Source organism: Electrophorus electricus, chromosome 3, assembly GCF_013358815.1.
Source record: "Electrophorus electricus isolate fEleEle1 chromosome 3, fEleEle1.pri, whole genome shotgun sequence".
NCBI lineage: Eukaryota > Metazoa > Chordata > Actinopteri > Gymnotiformes > Gymnotidae > Electrophorus > Electrophorus electricus.
Window position 1 is genome coordinate 17,050,179 of NC_049537.1, and position 19,655 is coordinate 17,069,833.

General features: G+C 38.1%; 1 protein-coding gene across 2 annotated transcripts in view; it reads left to right on the forward strand.

The window, feature by feature from the left end:
* The window catches only part of raly (RALY heterogeneous nuclear ribonucleoprotein), a 64,550-nt gene extending 49,252 nt beyond the window's left edge, over window positions 1–15,298 (forward strand). For both annotated transcript variants that reach the window (XM_027010751.2, XM_027010752.2), the window contains exons 5-9: window positions 10,757–10,908; window positions 11,407–11,520; window positions 12,710–12,852; window positions 13,115–13,159; window positions 14,939–15,298. In XM_027010751.2, the coding sequence (XP_026866552.2) occupies window positions 10,757–10,908; window positions 11,407–11,520; window positions 12,710–12,852; window positions 13,115–13,156 (451 nt within the window). In that variant the 3' untranslated portion in view covers window positions 13,157–13,159; window positions 14,939–15,298. The remainder of the gene's footprint in view (window positions 1–10,756; window positions 10,909–11,406; window positions 11,521–12,709; window positions 12,853–13,114; window positions 13,160–14,938) is intronic.
* Window positions 15,299–19,655: the final 4,357 nt, after the last annotated feature.

Sequence of the window (19,655 nt, forward strand, 5' to 3'; positions counted from 1 at the left end):
GGACCAGAGCATTGGCAATGATGGCAGAGTGAATAGTGGATTAGTTTTTCCTGCCAGTTTGGGATACCAAAGAAGCTCCACAGTGACCACAGGTGATATACATTCTACCACATGTATGCATAAGCAAGGCACTACAAGCACTAGCAGAGCAGATCACAAGTGCTGAACACAAACAGCCAGAATCACTTTTCATCATTTTGGGGGACTTCAACAGTGATTAACTCACTGGTGAACTGCCCAAATACAAACAGCATGTGACCTGCCCCAGTAGGGGGAATAACATTTTGGGTCACTGCTATACTGTATTAAAAGGTGCATATCACTTTGTCCCTCGTGCTGCTCTGGGCCTCTCTTACCACTACCTAGTCCGTCTTCTCCTAACATACAGGTATAAGCTCAGATGCGCCAAACCTGTAGTCAGCATTATTAAGAAGTGGACCAGTGAAGCTAAAGACAGACTCCAAGACTGCATGAAAGCAATGGACTGGGTTGTGTTTGACAATGCTACAAGCAGCCTGGATGAATGCACAGACATCATACATCAGCTTTTGCAAGGATATCTGTGTTCCCACCTGGACTCAATGACATTGTGGTTTAATGCCAAGCTGAAACAGCTACGCTGATCCAAGGAGGAAGCATACAGAAGTGGTCACTGTACAATCAAGCAAGGAAATCCCAGAACAAAGTGGCCAAAACAAACTACACAAACAAACTGCATAGAATGATGTCCTCTAACAAGCCATCAACCATGTGGAAAAGGGCATCACCAGCTACAAAGGCCACCCTCCCAGAAAATGGGTGGTCATCAACTGGCTAACAACTGTAACACATTCTACTGCAGGTTCGAAATGCCCAGCACCACACACCTACTCAACCACAATCCACACTTCATCAACACCCAGCTACCCACTCAGCCCACCCTGAAGATCTATGAGGGAGATCTCCTCATCAAAAAACAAAAAGTGAAGTTGGCACCTGGCCCTGGTGGAAGTTAACCCTCTTGTCTGCGGGCCTGTGGGACCAGCTTGCACCTGTCTTCACAAATATATTCAACAAATCACTGGAGCTGTGTGAAGCCACCATCACTGGATTGAACAACTATAGACCTGTTGCCCTAACATCTGTGGTCATGAGATTCTTTGAGAGACTGGTACTGGCTCATCTAAAGGACATCACAACCCACCTGCTGGAACCCCTGCAGTTTGCATTCCAGGCCAGCAGGTCAGTGAACTTCACCTGATCCTCCAGCACCTACAACACCCAAGAATTTATGCAATAATTCTGTTCTTGGACCGGCCAATAGATCAAAAACTTTATCACTGGCAGAAAGCAACTGGTAGGGTTGGAAAAGTTCACATCAAGAACCCAGATCATCAGTATGGGTGCCCCACAAGATTGTGTACTCTCCCTGCTGCTTTTCACACTGTACACAAATGACTGAACCTCCATGGACCCCTCAGTCAGCATTCTGAAATTTGCAAATCATCAGTCTGATTCATGATGATGATGAGTCTGTTTACAGATGGGTGGTGGACCAGGTTGTCCTCAGGATCATCCACAATAATCTGGATCTGAACACAAAAAAAAAAACAGTGGAAATGACCGAGGTCTTCAGGATAAGTCCCCTGACCAGCCTTGACAGAACTGTCGGCAGTGAAGTCCTTTGAAGTTCCTGGGTACTACAATTACCAAGGATCTGAAGTGAGACAGTAACATCAGCTCTGCAAAACAACCCAGCAGAGCATATAATTTCTGTGTCATCTGAGAAATTTCAACCTGCCCCATGAGCTGATGGTCCAGTTATACACTGCCATCATAGAATCTGTCATCACCACATCCATTACAGTGTCGGGCAGCTCAGCTACCAAGCATGACTTCAACATACTGCAGAGCATTATCTGGTCTGCAGAGAAGACCATTGGTGTTAAGATGCCCACACTGCTAGATCTGCTCACTTGCAGAATCAGGAGGCAGGTGGAGAAGATCACAGCAGACCCATCTCACCCCAAATAAGGCCAAATGAGCCAAATGAGGATCCTGACAATTTGGCTACAGAGAAACTTTTTTCCATATGCCATCAAAGTCATGAACAGTTGAATATCTCAAGGCACACATAATAATACACATAATCACACTCCTAAATATTTAATCTCAATCATGTAGTACTTCACCTTTATCTGCTCTTTTCTGCCCTACCTTTACCTGCCAAACTACTTAGTTATTTTACTTCATTCTACAGTTGCATCTCCCAACTGCTGTACACAACACTCTTAACAATTGATGCACATGTAATGTTCCAAGTATATGACTATGTGTGTGTGTGTGTGTGTGTGTGTGTGTGTGTGTGTGTGTGGTGGAAATGTCTTTTGTTGTACTGTGTACAAGCAACTGTGTGGTATGAATAATTGTAACCAAGAACAAATTCCTTGTATGTGTGAGCATACTTGGCCAATAAAGCCTGATTCTGATCCAATGGTATAACTTCATGGCTGAGATCTGAAACTGGCTGGAATTCCAGAAGACTCAGATTACACTGATCCACCCCCAGATTGATGGCTTTATGGAGCATTTTCAAATGGTCCTTACCAGTCAGCATCAATGTGATGGGGACTACCACTCAGCTAGCCATCATCACCCCTCAGCATCAGTGTGACTGGGACTACCACTTGTCCCTGGTTCTGCTGGCAATACTGCTCCTCCATGGAGGAGTCTAAAGTATTTACTACAGCCCTCCGTAAGTTTAGCTACAAGCGTCAGACTGGTCTGTCAAGACCGACTGGCCCCATATTGACCCCATGAAGGAGGGACTGTGGCTGGCCAAGAGGCCAGATAGACTGATGGGGCACCCACTGTCAGCATAGTTCTTTTTTCTGTATTGTTGCAGTGCTTTAATAAAAGTGATGTCAGCCTTTCAGAAGCACAGGTCACATTTTGCAGGTCACATCAAACCTGAGCTGAGAATGAATAAATAGGGCAAATGTTTAACTATGTAACTCCCAAAGCCAAAAGACAATGTTGTCAACTGAAAACATAAGACATTTTCACATAACAGGTTGTGATAAGAAAAACCGTTGGTATCTTGCCCAAAACAGTGGTAGCTCAGTGGTTAAGGTACTTGACTTGTAATTGGAAGGTTACTGGTTCAAGCCCTGCCAAGTTGCCTGAGTAAGGCTCTTAACCCTCAATTGCTCATATTGTACTCTGTCATAATTGTAAGTTAATTTGCATAAAAGTGTCAGGTAAATGTAAAACCACATAATTCTGACTCAGCATGAGTTGGGACAGATGCCAAAAGAAAGATTTATCTTGTTTATCTCTTACAAGCTCTGCAACCAATGCTAGATTACTTAAATATGAAAGCTGACATATCTTCTGCAATTAAGGTGCTAGACTAGTAATCACAAATTCAAGCCCCACCATTGTCAGGTTACAACTGAGCAAGGCCTTGAGCAAGGCCCTTAACACTCAATTGTTCAAATTGTACTTGGTCACATTTGTCATTTTGGATATAAGCAATAAATGTAAATGGGACCTATTAAGCCCATTTTCAGAATTTTATTTTTAGGGTCTACTAGAATAGTAGTACATTACATTACATTATTACATTACATTATTTTGCTCATACTGTATATCTCTTTTCACCCTGTCTGAAACACTTTGTTAGTGCTCCTGTGTGTTTAAATTCCCCCCTGCCGATGAGCTCAGACTGCTCTGATTGGTCAGGCAAATCAGGCAGAACCATCAATGATATGTAACCTTGATAATTTCATAATAAATGGTTTTTATAATCTTCATTATAGCTCTGATACAGCCTAAATTCCACCAAAATATTTTCAAGACTGTGACTTTTGCAATTGCAAGTTTGGCTGTCATTTGGCAGCTTTCCCCAAAATCTTAGATAAATGGCAGAATTTGAAAGCACACGGGTCTAGATAAGGGTGCTTGAAAATAGGCGCGATTAATGCTACCTTGAGAGCTGTTTGAATGGAGCAAAAAGTTAAGAAAGTCTTAATTATTTCTGGTAACATTTCTTTCAGCAACCTTATGTAAGAATGCAAAGTCAGGCAGGTTTGCACATTCCAAATCCAGTAATGTGGGACATTGTCAGTGTCAATGTGGGATGCTGTGGTGATTAATTAGTATTTTCAGCTAATCACATTACTCATTCCTTTAAAATATTGTGCACTAACTGCTATGGCTAAACAGAAAAATCTTAAGCAAGAGTGGTTTACATCAAAGAAATACATCAAAATGTATGCTAGTTCTTTAACTTTTAAGAGAACTTTTTAAGAACTTTTATAGTTTATGTTAAAAACATAATTCAAGTATTTAACATGCAAGTACTTAACATGTAGGGCAGTGTTAAGTGTTAAGGGTCAACTTGTAATTGGAAGGTTGCCAGTTCAAACCCCACCACTGCCAAGTTACCACTGTTGGGCCCCTGAGCAAGGCCCTTAACCCTCAATGGCTCATAGTTGTACTCAGCAACAATTATAAGTCACTTTGGATAAAAGCATTGGCTAAATGCCATAAATGTAAATTTCCAGAATGCATTTCATTTTTCTACATCACTCATAAAATCTTTCTCAAAAATAATATGACCTTGTCATGAGCTACCATTTCCATGGAGCTGCCATTTATTTGAACTATCCCCACCACCCATGCACAATATTAAGCCATGAAGGCATACTTAAACCCCACTTTATCAAGAGTGGGTCCTTTTCTAACAGAGGCTGCCTTGTTGTGCTGCTTTATTTCTACAGTAGCCTAGAATGGACAAACCTAACACTGGCTCTAAAGAGTGCCTTTTGCATTCTCATGATGAGACAAATCTGTATTTTTATGAATTCTCTGCTGCTATAACAATGGTTGGAAGATGTAGAAGAATCTGATTGCTGCATGTACTGGCTAACCATTTAGTGTTGAGGTATGTCTTAGAACCAAAATTTGACAAATCAAGGATCTTACTTATTATTTAACCCAAGAAAAGCAAAGGAAGGTGAATCCTTATGATCAAAGAAGTGAAAACATAAAGAAGCACAATGAAATCAGGACAGTTGATGGTAGAAAACAAGGATAAAACGGGGTGTGGCCTTTTCCAGATAGAAATCACTGATGAGGAATAAATGTTTTCAGACCAATGCTTAAGTTATCTATTTTCTGCTTGGCATTTACTTTAGGGTACCACTATAAATGTGATTTGTTTGATAGCTTTAGCTAATCTAAAGCATATTTACACTAAAGCTTAGTTACAAACGCATCCTTTATCCCTATGTAAGTATGGGACAGTGAGATGAAAACATTTAATTGCAATCAGTATTGTGGATTGCAATTTTACATTTATGCATCAAAACTAGAATTTATCTGTGGTATTTGGTATAAAAAATGATGTTACCAAGATTGGTCTACAGCTAATGAAAATTATTGTCAATGAAATGTTTAAAAAGCTTTGGAGCTCAAGTCTCAAACCTCTAATCAGGTAGTCTGTGTGGTCAACATAACAAGGTAGTCTGTGTGGTCTGTGACTCTGCAAATAGGGAATAATATCATGTCTTGTTATCCCACAATCAGACTAAATATCTATAATGTAAACCTTCTTGTTATTACTATGATTTTTTTTCTTTGTATTACCATGCAAAGCAGCTAGCTACCATTAGTAAGAAAATGTTACTACAATATGGAACAAGTATGGTTAGTAGGGTCTTAGAAATGTCAGCTTGAAACCAGATTGCAACAATACATATGTGGAAATGGAGAGGTGAGGGAGAGGGTGTATAGTTGGTTGTAATATGCAACCACTAGATGCCACTAAATCTTACACACTGCTATTTTAAGATGTCATGATAGTCTTTGCACACATATGAAAAAAACATGGACAGATTTAGATTTTTTGATGTACTTTAACGGAACATGGACCCAGCTAAGTTCTTTAAAGCAGCATTTATGTTCAAGTGAAAATTCAAATGCTAATTTAAACAATCAATGATCTTTGATTAAAGTTAAGTTCACAATATTATAAAATTGTAAAATATTACAATTTGAAAATGATGGGTATTTTAGTTTATCATTAACATCTTTGTGGAGTCACAATGCTAAGTTTAAGGAACCGCTAATAACAGCCATTAACATCTGAGTTAAAAAGAAAACATTTCACAAGAACTCCCTCTGTGACCTGCTAAGAAAACTGTGGATTAGATGCAATATGAATGGCTACGGAAACCTTATTGTGAGGATCAGTTTAATGTCTATGTCCACAGATGTTCAGAATATTGTATCCATATGATTGTCAGTCATGTTTATTTATTTGCCTCTTATGATCTTTGTTCCTTGACTTACAGCCATTTGATGGTACCCTTGACTCTAGTCAGTATTTTACAGATCAGATGCACAGTAATTTCACCATTTTCAAGTGAGCAAGAAAATAGCCACTGACTGCTTTCAGTTTTTTGTCTAGATAGCAGATGGCCATCAGAAGAATATCTTTTGTCTTTCACTCTGTTTCTTTTTCACTGTCTCCAACTCTCTCACATATATACAAAACAAAGTGTTAGGATTAATTAGGATTAATTTGTTAACTTTCATAACATACAGATACCTTTTACTTATGTCAGATTATTTGAAACAAATCCAGAAATATGGTTACCCATCCTTTATTAAAATGTGTATAGTAGTGCTGATTCACTCCTTTTAAAAAAAGTATATGAATTTAGCAAAAAAAAAAAAGCCAATCCACAGTGATACAATACTTCTTTTCTTGAAAGCTTTGCATGTAGCTATTAGGAAACGTTCTTACTGTAATAAATATGTGAACTAAAATAAAACATGTTTTATTTAAAGCCAAAACTAGCTAAATTTAGCATGTTATCAATTTCCACATTCTGCAGTGAAGCCAACTACAGTGACTGTGACTAATAGCTGACTCTATAGCATATGTGGATTGCACTCTCCTGCCAAATAAAGTGACACATATCACTATGGGAGATTTGGTCTCATTATAATTAGGTATCTGCAACACCTAAAACAGTGCTCTTATCAATGTAAATTATATACATGATAGACACACCTGCTGTATTTATTAACTATTGAATACTTTTAGTACATTTATGCAATAGCCCAAATCTGGGTATCTTCAAGTGTACCGAGATCATCTTCAACTTCAAGATCAAGAATTATGGACATTCATTCATCATTCAGCCACAAATGTTAACTACTATCGGCACCTTAATGCCAATAATATTGCTCAAGTGAGTTATTTGAAATATATTAACACTATTGCACTAAAATGTGCAGATACAAAATATTAAATACCTAGAATATTAAGTATTTAGAAGAATTTGATCACTCTGAAGCTTTATATTTTGTATCTTTAATTTCACATTATACTATATCTATTCTTTTCAGAACTCATTCTGATGTTTCATATTTTTCTAGGTCTGCAAATAATTTTTATATTCCAGCTACAGTGGTAATGTAGAAAATGAAGTTTCTGACCACTAATTAGTTGTTGTTTGTCCAAATGATCATTTATAGCATTTAGCTGACACTTTTATCCAAAGCAACTTTCAATTCTGACTGAAAACAACTTAAGTAATTTAAAGTTAATGGCCCAACAATAGTAACTTGGCAGTGGTGGGACTTAAACTAGCAACCTTCTGATGACAAGTTGATTACCTTAACCACTGAGCAACAGTTATGTGCCTCAAACTATTTCCGGTAAAGTAATTTCAAAGCACATTGACTCCTGTGCTGCTTGTTGTGGATTTTTTTTTTGTCTTCGTAGTTCAGTCTGAACACTTCATCCATACTCCAAGATTCAATATACATGGCATAAACCTGATGGAGACCCTCATATCTTTTCCACTGAAGTGTGCTGTGAGGTCTTAATGTTACTAACAGATGATACAAGTATATCATGTAGGGGTTTTCTTTACTCCTACATGACATGGTACACTAACATAAGAATGCCATGCTTAATAAATATTAATCGGTCCCAATTAATCAGTCTCAAAATGAATAAAAAATTATCACAATCATTAATTTATAAGTAATGAAAGTAACATTAATGATATGATTTCCAAAAGATTTAATAAATCTGATTTCTTGTCAATACTGACAACAAGAATTTCAATAACAAGATGTGATAAATATTTTTTCTTTTATCGAGAACCAAGAAAATTGGTGCCCCAGAACGATGTGGCTGTATGTTAATAAGCTCAGCTGGTCTTGTTTAAGCATGATCACAGAACAAAGGACAATGGCACCAAGTTGAAACAAATTAACAATAAGTCGGCAGTGTGTTTTGTCCTTGTAAAGGTGAAACAATAGATACCACATAGGTTTGTTAGTAAAGAGAGAACACATGCTAAGAGGAAAGATGCTATTTTCTGTGTGCACAGATCTTGATTTTAACTGATCTAAACAAAGATGGTTCAAACCAAATGCAGAAATACATTAAAACTGTATAATAAAAAAGTAAGTATTATCTAAAAGTATTAGTTCTCTAAGCTTTATGTTCTATGCTCTCTAAATAAACTATGCCCAGATCTTTAGAAAGTCTCATATCTTTAATATTTTTGGAGGTTTTGCAAGCATGTTATCCTCACTGAATTCTTCTAGAATTTCCATTGCTTGTTCCTTGGTGGGTGAAACACAGTGTCATCCAGTTGTGCTGGGAATCATCCTTCTGGCACTAATGTCCAGCAATTGGAGATCTGCCTCTAGATTCAGAATAGGGATAGGGAATGATGGGGATGTTGGAGGTCTTGGTCATGTGAGTACCAGAACATATTTCCAGAGTTCCCCACCCACAATATCTCAATGCAATCAGCTAGTGAAGTTAAAATTACATTTTTCATATAATGCTTTTTTCAGCACACATTGTCGCAAAGCAGCTTTATAAATGTCTGGGTCCAGATCCCTAATGAGTAACCCAGGTGTGACAAAGATGTTGTTGTGTGGATTAAGGAAGAAACCTTTGGAGGCTCGAGAATCAAGAGGGAAGACCCCTTGAAAGACCCAACTTATAAACAGTCCATACAGTCCATTGAGTGCAAAACAGCAAGTGCCACATGGTTAGATATATTTGATAAATTAAATTTAAAGTAGGTGTAGAAGTTTCAGGATCTGTTTCTGCATCAATTGGAGGAGATGAAGTAGGTGGTGCTATATGACAGCATCAGTTTATCTACTGGTGTCTTTTTCTGGCATTACCTCAGATTTTTCATAATCAGTGAGTGGGTCTGATCCAGAGTTTCTCAGCCATCTCAGCCATAAACTGCAGCCACTAAGGGAATAGGCCCAATAAGGAAGAAATCTAATTCTACTACTGTGGAGAAATTGGTCACACTAAACCCTATTGTCAGTGTAGGAAAAACAAGTTTACCCTGTTTTGAACAATCCCTAGAGCAGATCCTACAGTTGGACAAGACCCACTGTTTCAGTGCTGGTAAATGGTCATTGATTTATGTATTGATTGATACATGCAACACTCATTAGAGAGAAAGTCTGGTCCTTAAAGAAGAAGGGAATTAGATCAGAATAAGGGTGAGCTGTGTATGTGAGGATGAAAAAAGTTACCCTACTGCTGAAGGTTAGTAACAGTAAATTTCCTCAGTAGCTCAGTGGTTAAGGTACTTCACTTGTAATTGTAAGGTTGTTGGTTCAAGCCCCACTACTGCCAAGTTGCCACTGTTAGGTCCCTGAGCAAGGCCATTAACCCTCAAGTTGTATGCAGTCATAATTGTAAGTTGCTTTGGATAAAAGCATCAGCTAAATGTTCTGCTGGCTGTAGCAGCACATTTATTATGTTTTGTAGTTTTAGACCAGGACCTTCCGGTGATTGTATGCCTGCTCCCTAAAATTAAACAATGTATAGTCTTGATAAGAATGCAGAGTGCTAGAGAAATTCTAGAGGAGTTACCCTTTAAAGACACTAAAACAGATGTAGCTTCCCCCAAGCCTTCCAAATCCAAATGCCAGAGAATCAGGGAAATCTTTCTTAAGTCAGCACTGGTAGTCCAAGAAGAGGAGCTACCACATCCTGAAATCTGAGTGGACCTTCCAATTCCATCAAACATTGCCACACTGCAGGATCAGGATTAAACTTTTCAGATACATGGTTTAATAAGGTGTTTTAGGTTGACTGGTGTAAAGCAGAAAAGCACAGGACTAAGTGGAGAGATTTATATCTTGAAGAATGGACTCCAATATCTATACAGAGTTACCTAGTTACCACAATGGGTAACTTGTGATGTTATGTTTATGAATGATCTGGCTCTTTTTAACCAGCTCCTAGGTAAAAGAAGAATTCCATAACAGCTGCTTTTATTACCAGATTGATAAACAAACTGAACAGATGATTTTCTTCTGAAACTTTAAAGGAACATCTGCTCTTCATCCAAAGTACACTTCTTTATTTCTTAGACCAACATTGCTTTTTTGACATTGTGTAAACAGTATGAGATATTAGACAACAACCTCTGAGCTGAGCTTCAACAGGCAAAGCCATTCATTGGAAGGACATGATGCCATTCTGAAACAGAAAATGTGTATAACTTTTGGTTTCCCCAACATCTGAAATATTTTTAAGATTGTTAAAACGGTGGAGGTTTCATCAAGTGTTTTTGGTGAGTTTTAACAGTGCTCATATACAAGGGTAATGCTCAGTGAAAACTGATGCCTTGCTTTTTTGACTCCAAATGTCAATAATAGACTGAGTGTGTTGACATTTCTGCCTTTCTCTTTTCTCTTCCATTAGACTGTACAGAGGTAGAGTGTCACCTGTGCCTAGAATGGTACCAGTAAAGCGCACCCATGTGGCAGTGCCCGTGATGCACAGGGTGAAGCCATTACCTGTCAAACTCCTGACCAGATCTGGCATCCTACCAAACACCTCCATTAAACACAAATGTAAAATTATTTTTCACTTGATTGATCCCCTTCAATAGTTATTTTCAGTTACTTGAACCCATTGTGAGATGAGGTGAAACAATGCTCATTTACTTTTTTGTATGCACTGGCATCAGAAGCTTTAAAACATTAAAGAAATTACACATGATCCCCCCAGAATGTAATTTCAGATCAGATCTGCTATAAATATAGAACCAAAAGGTTTATTGTAGTTGTAAAGAAAGGTCCACACTTTGAATAGTTTCACAGTTTGGTTCAGGAAAATGAAAGATCAGCTCACATCAAAGATCATGAAACTCAGCTAACTCAGAACTCAAATAAGTAACTATGTAAACTCTTCAAGCAACATTGAAACTCTCAGGCATTGTGCAGTATAATATCAAATGCTGGCATTTTCTCTTCTGAGTTTTATAATATTTTGACTTATTAAAGCGAAGCAGTTTTGTTCTTTTTTCAAGCTTGTTTCTTTGTGTCTGTGTGTGCACATGTGACCAGCAGTAAAATCCAATGAACTTCAAGCTATCAAATTAGAACTTACTCAGATCAAATCCAACATTGATGCGCTGCTGGGACGTCTAGACCAGATCACAGTGGACAAATTCTGCACAAGAGGTGAGAGACTAAACTACAGCAAACATCCACAATCATACTGTCAACTTGAGAGAATACTTATAATGTTTGAGATAAGATTTCAAACCACAAAACATTTACCATTTTTACTTTTTGGAGGTTGAGATATATTTGGTAGCAAGTGGATAGTCAGTTCATGAAGTTCATGTGTTGGAAGCAAGAAAAATGAGCATGAGGATCAGAGCAACACATGCTGGTGGGGAGCAAAGGCTAGCCCATCTAATGCATTTTTTATTTATGTATATGGATGACATGTGCATGTGCAAATATGGCAACAGGATGTAAACTGGCAGAGGTCCTGACATTCATGTGGAGTTACATTGGCACATACCACCTATTTAAACACTGTTGTGGACCAAGTACTCCCCTTCATGGCAATGATATTCCATGGCAATGATATTTTGGGCTGCCCATTGTACACTATATTGCCAAAAGTATTCGCTCGTCTGCCTCCGCACACAGAAAAGAATGAGAGTGACCCATTCTTTCACAAATGGTTGCATGCCTAGGTGCTTGGTTTTATACACCTGTGGCCATGGAAGTGATTGGAACACCTGAATTCAATTATTTGGATGGGTGAGTGAATACCTTTGGCAATATAGTATATTTCATCTCTACCCAGGCACCATGTTTGGTCTTATTACCCTTTGAAACGCTTGCTGGCTTCTATAACAGTCATCTTTATCTCAGTTTCCATACTACCAGCTTCTAAGGAGGGCAAAGAGAATGTCAATTGTTTTCTTTATCTGGAGTTTTTGATGATTGTTTATAATTTTCTCAATGTGCTAATTATTAGTGGTAAAAATATTACAATAACTTTTTTGACCTTAGTGAAGATTCTGTGGTGATCCACAATTTGATAAACTTGTAAAAGCAATCATTTAAAATTCTGTGCATATGCACTATATATATATATATATATACCTAAGTACTGGTTAGAAAAGGCCTTTTCCAAAAACGAGGCAACAGATTATTTTTATACAATTTTATAGATGCGTTCCACAAAATGGTATCATGCCATGAAAACCAGTTGAATAGAACAGATCTTGGAAAAAATCTGTGATGTATTGGTGCAAAGTAAATTTACTTTGTTGCTTTGAATCATAGTTATACCCACAACTACATTTAACTCCATGTATATGTGTATGCACGTGTATGCGTGTTTGTTTAGAGCTGCGGAAGGCTGATGAAAACAAGACTGAATTGTCCCAAGATGAATCGGGCTCTGACTCAGAGCAGCTGCCAGATGAACAGCATCACAGTTACATAGAGGAAGGAGAAGACAATATGCAAGAAAGGCATGATGAAGACATGGTAAATGTGAAAGAGAGATAATGGGAGAGAGAAAGAGCACAAGAGACAATGAGAAAGAGTGCACAGCAAGCACAAAAAATAGGAGCAACAAAGCGCAAGGGTTAATATGGCACAAGGAGTACCATGTGTTGATTTGGCATGTAACTTCACAAATCATCCCTGCAAATATGCAACATCAGATGATCACCAGTGTGTGTGTGTTTGAAATCCACTGTCAGCACAAAATGACCACAAAATTATTTCTCAATTCTTTTCTCTCCAGGAAAACAACCGCTTGCCAGAAACAGACCCTATTCTCCAATAAAAGGCAAGTTTTTGAACAAGAGATCCTCACTTGTGCAAGCAAAGTGCTTCTGTTTGTATGTAATTATATCATCTCAATCTACAATATTATTGAATGATTTTGAGTTTTCTTCATTTTGATAAGATGCGTGTTTGGCAAGTAATATGTCTGCAGCTGTTTCAAAGAACATTGATATCTGTAACTTCTTAATGGACAATATTATGGCAAATGGCACAAACAGTGGAGAACAAGCAAATATACATGCACACATACATAAACATGCACACAGATATGTATATGGGTGTGTGTATAAATATGCACATATACATATACTAGACATTTTATTTCACTTTATAGGTGTATTATTACATGCTTTAGCCTGTGAGTTGACCCACTGATGGCTGTATATTTTTAGGTGGCAGACCATTTACAATCCAGCAGTAACAGTGATATGGTAGTACTACAATAATGGGATCTTTTAACTAGTACAATATGACAATAGATTAAATGTTTGAAGATGGATAATACAAATTCTGCAAGGCAAATGCAAGGGTACCTACAAGGTGCTTCTAACTTTTAAAAATTGTCCACTAATTGTCTAATAAATGTCCACTGCATAGCTGTCTGTGTTCTAATGTTCTGGAAGTGTGAAGGAATCCACATCTGGAGGCTTAATTATATATTGCCTTGTTGGAGTGCATGACCTATGAAGAAATTACCCCAGTTGCGGTTTCTAATCTGGCTTTAAGGTAGTATGGCTGAACTTTGTTTTTAACCCATGAATATTGCTGATCTTATGTATAAGCAAACACACTGGGCAGTGGGGGATCTGCTCTGAGTTGTCATTCTATCTTTTGTGCATTGTATTTGAAACCATACCTTGTTTGCACAATTCACTGAAAGGGTCATGATACCTGTGCACACATAAGCTCAATAGCAGCTGCCCTTGTCTAGTGCAACTGTGTTTGTTGCCAGATGAATTAATACTGCACTAGACATAGTTTCTTAATACATATAAGCCATTAGTGTTGGGTTTACTTTTGAGCTCCCCCAAGGTTGCATTGAATACATTTGATGGTGGTTAACTTACATATGGGAGCAGAGGTGCATACAAAAATACTAGGAAGACACGGAAGAGAGTTTTTAAGAGAACCTGGCTAAAAACTTTCACAATGTACTTTGAAGACACCTTTGAAATTCTGAAATTATGTAATACACCACAATTACATTTTGTGTGTCCAATGCAATTTATATAAATTATTTTTATTGGCATAATTAATTTCGTCCCCCTTAAACAAATGATATTTTATTTTTACATTTTTAAATTTTACTTTTGCCATTTCCATCAGCATTTTCTGTATGACATATTTCTCACATAAAAACACTTCAAAAACAGTTAATGTTGCTGTAACATTTTTAAAATTGTTTATCTGAATGCAAATGTTGTTAAAACGCCTATTCTTTCAGATTTAAAATTTCACACACATGGTAACAAGATTATTAAAACAAGACATAATGTAATGTATTTAGTAATTTGTTATAGATAAAGTAGTTTATGTCCTGCTGCAGAATTTGGTGTCACCTGTGTGAATGGGGTAAAACTTCTCCTGTTTTCATTCTCTTTAATTTAAGAAAATATTTCAATCTAAGTATTTAGACTTAAACAGTGATTCGGGAAAAATAAAGTCATGTGTAAACACGACAGATGTTCAGCCCTTTTCTTTCTGGTTCCTGTATATCTCATCTTGTCCTTCTTCTTCTCTACTTGTGCTCATATCGATGCCCCTCTTCATTTCCCTGCAGCTTGTGCCAACAGGGAGCTGGAGAACAGTTGATTGGAAGCTGTTCAAACACCACAGACACAGCAGGAAAACACTTGAAGCAGAGGAGTGCAATGGAAAGTCCAACATTAGCTGTCAATCAGACTGACAGCTCAGTTAGGTGGGGAATGTGTGGAGGCATGAGCACCAAAACACACCAAAAACCAGGAACTCATGAATGAATGACAGCTCCTGTCAAGCAACAGCATCCCTCTAAAGCTACCAGGCAGATGAGACATTGAAACCTTTCAAAATGTAAAAGACAGATTTAAATTATTTTCAATATACACCCCTTGTCACTGATACCTCTTCTGCTGTTTTCTGTTTGTATCTTTTGTGTTTTTTGCTCTTTTGTGTTTTTCAAATATATTTTTGCTTTATTTGTATAATTATCTAAAACTTTTGCATAAGCTTGCACTTTCAGGATTGCAAGAGACATTTACAGATGTGAATAAACTGTAAGAACTTCTGAACAAGGTGTAGTTTTATGGCTAGTGTCAAGACCAAAGAGTCAAGATCAAATTGCATAAACTTGGTTTTCTAAATCATGATTAATGCTTAGTCTAAGAAAAGGGGGTTCATTTGTTTGTCTTTGTTTTGTTGTATTTTGTTTTTCTCAACTTGTTACTGTTAAACAAATTAGTTTATTATTCCATTTTCAAGTGGATTATAGATCGTTTGTTAATAGCTCTTAGAGTGATGGCTGGTTGAGCTATCTCCTATAGGTCATACTTGATTTTGCACTGGAATTGATGACAAAGCTTTATTAAATGAATGAAACTAGGGGATTGATTTGGGTTTAAACAGCCACAAGCTGTCTTCAAGTAAATGGTTCATGTAAACACCAGTAGGTCCTAGTTTTGGACAAAACCCTTAGTTCAGAGTTTACCTGTTCTAGCTCTGGAGTTTAGTGTTTCCCTTTCAATAAGAGAGTAATCAAGTCTTAATTAATTATCTGAAAACATGTCTTGGATCACGGATAGGAAACATTTACATTTATGGCATTTAGCAGACTTATCCAGAGCGACTTACAAAAGTGCTTTGTCCTTTAGTCATATAATATATCCAAGTACAGTACAGTAGGTTAGAATCAAACATACCAATGAACTAGAATACTGTAGAATACAGAGATGAATGCTGATACCTAGAAGTGTAAAATACATAAGGTCGATCTTAAACAATAATAAGTGCTATAAACAATAAGTGCTAGAGTTTGTTAAACAACATATACAGTGCCCTACAATAAGCACTAAGTCAGTCAATATGGGAGCAGTGTCAGTTATCCTTTAAATATTCTGCAAATACATGGGTCTTTAGTCTGCGTTTGAAGACTACAAGGGACTCTGCTGTCCGGACAGCAAGTGGGAATTCATTCCACCATCTTGGAGCCAGCACAGGAAACCTTGCCTTATCTGATTATTGTTATAGTACTAAAGAACTCATTTGTCATGCATGTACTGTATGCATGAGGAGTACAGTTTGCTACGGGAACCTAGACCAGATAAGGACAGGTAAGACCTCCATCCATAAAATGCACACACCAGTTCAGTTAACTGTAATGAAAGAAAAGCTCCAGAAATACAGTAATCATAACAATGTCATCCACCCAAGGGTTTTGTTTCAGACTATATCCACCATGTTTATAATTTCATTTATTACCTTCAAACATTTTACACTTGAATTTTTTTGATAATTGCTATAATTGTAAAACATAAGAATTGCAATGAATTCATATAACCCCACATCTTGTTATCTTGTGTGGAATAATACCAAGTTAAACATTAGTATTCTGGCCACACAAGGTGGCAGCCTCCATATTGTTGCAGCATTCAGTTATGAGGTGAAGTTCTGTTTATTTTTATAGATTAGATTAAATCAGACACAAAAACACAAAACACAAAAGGAAGTATGAGTGAAAACTCTTAAGAAATAGATGCAATTTGGAAAACGTAATGTTTACAAGAGATTTTAGGTACTGAATTCCAGAATAATTGCAAGTTTAAATTAGCCTCACAGTTTTGGTACAAAACTAATAAAGGAAACATTTCTTGGCTGATCAATTACATTTGGAGTAAGTAGAAAACTGCAAAAATATATTTTTTGACTGAACGATCCCTTTAAGATGCACCTGTAGACCCTGTGTGGTAATCATTATCTATTCAAAAAACCTCCCTCTAACCCATTAAAATGGAAAACAAAAACCTCAAGCTCTTAGATCATAATTTTAGTGTTCACCGTAAAAACAAACTTTTTTTTCTTCATATAATTCTTTACTATACTATAAAGAAAATTTAGTTTCAAGCTGAACATAAACTCATCACCAACATTACTTACTTTCTTGCATTTTATTAATAATAATAATAATAATAATACATACATGCATACATTATATTTATATAGTGTAATTACTCACTACAGGTGTAGTTTCGCCCTGACCTTAGGTGTGAATTGAGGGGCGGGCTCAGCACTTAATCAACATCTGGAGAAGGTTTCGCGTTGTTCTCAATCAGTTCATCTACATCTCACCTACAGGACTTCACAAACTCAGCTAAGTATCTTCTCATATTATCTCAATCCTTTATCTCATACATCCACAAATCAAGCATCTGAAATGTGCTTCACAATTCCTGTCCACATATCCCACAGATCTCCTCGACACAATCATAGACGTCGCAATCTCAGCAACCTCACTGACTCACAACGCTTCACACCATCACATATCATGGTGGCAGGAGGGCTCTGGAACTGCCAATCTATTGTCCAGTAGGCTGACTTCATCTCAGCATTAGCATCCCTCCACTTCCTACACTTCCTGGCTCTAACAGAAACATGGACCATCCCTGAGAACTCAGCGACTCCAGCTGCCCTGTCCTCTGCCTTTTAATTTACCCATTCTCCGAGGTGCCTTGGCAGGGGTGGTGGCACAGGTTTACTAATGTCTCGAGATGGTGTTTCACTCCACTTTCCTTCTCCACACTTTCCATCTCCTCTTTTGAATTTCATGCCATTACAGTGTCTTTCCCCAACAAACTTCTTATCATTGTCATCTACCACCGTCCAGATTCTCTAGATCACTTCATTGTTGAACTCGACATCCTTCTGAGTCAATTCCCCATTGAAGGAAATCCACTCATTCTCCTTGGTGACTTCAACCTTCCATCAGACAAACTGCATTCCTCCTGCATCCTTCCACTGTTGACAGCATTTGACCTCACCCTCAACATTCTATCCTTCTCTCTCTCCCTTCCTTCTCTTTCCATCCAGTCCTCTCCAACATGTTCCTCCTTCATCCATAGCAATCTGCACTCCATAACTCCCTCTTCCCTTACTTCTATTTTGTCCACCTTTCCTTACCCTGACTCTCTATCCTCTCTCTCTTTGGATACAGTTACAAATACTTTCATTTCTACACTCTCATCATCAATGAATCTTCTGTGCCTTCTCTCCTCTAGACCCGCTAAGTCCTCCCCACCTGCCCCCTGGCTAACAGAAACACTTTGCTGCCACAGGAGAGAACTAAGGACTGCAGAGAGGTGGTGGAGGAAATCTCACGTAGATTCAGACCTTAGCTCATACAAGTCTCTCTTTTCCAAGTTCTCACTGGAAGTAACATCTGCAAAGTCATCCTACTACAGAGAGAAATTAGAATCATCATCATCATCTGATCCACGCAAGCTCTTCACTATTTTTTCTTCTCTTCTCTTACACCGGAGGATTTTATCACCTTCTTTGAGGAGAAGGTTGCAGCAATCCGCCAGTCCCTTTCCTCTGTTCCCACCCTTCTAACCAATGTGCATTCCCCAACATCCAACTCTCTGACTTCTTTTTCTCCTCTCTCCACAGATGAAATTCTTCAACTCCTGACTTTCAGCAATCCGACTACATGTCCGCTGGATCCGATTCCTTCTGCTCTGTTCCAGACAATCACAAGAGATCTTCCTTTCATCTCTGTCATCATCACCAACTCCTTATCTTCTGGATATGTGCCTACTGCATTCAGATCTGCCAGGGTGGTACCAATCCTCAAGAAGGCCACACTTGACAGCTCAAGCATTACCAACTACAGACCGGTATCACTTCTCTCTTTCCTCTCAAAAGCCCTTTAACGAAAGGTTTATAATCAATTGTCTCATTTTCTCACCCAGAACCAGAGGCATGATCCCAATCAGTCTGGCTACAAACTGGCACATTCTACAGAAACGGCCCACATAGCAGTGGCTGAGAAACTTCATGCCGCTAAAGCTGCCAAACAGTCATCTGTTTTGATTCTTCTAGACCTTTCAGCAGCCTTTGACACAGTGAACCACAACATTCTTTTCTCTGTACTTTCCAGGCTTGGTGTGACCGGCTCTGCTTGGAAATGGTTTCAGACCTATCTGGATGGATGGTCCTATCAGGTGACATGGAGAGGATCCACATCCAAACCATGTAGACTCTACAGTTGTTCCACAAGGCTCAGCATTGAACCTCCTTCTCTTCTTTGTATACTTGTTCTCTTGGTGATGTAATATCTTCTCATGGTTTCTCCTACCACTGCTATGCCGATGACACTCAATTACTTCTTTCTTTTCCTCCCTCTGACACGCAGGTCTCCAGACGTATCTTGGCATGCTTGACTGACATTGCGTCATGGTTGACAGCCCACCACTTGAAGCTCAACCCCAGTAAAACTGAGCTTCTGTTCATCCCAGGTACTCCCA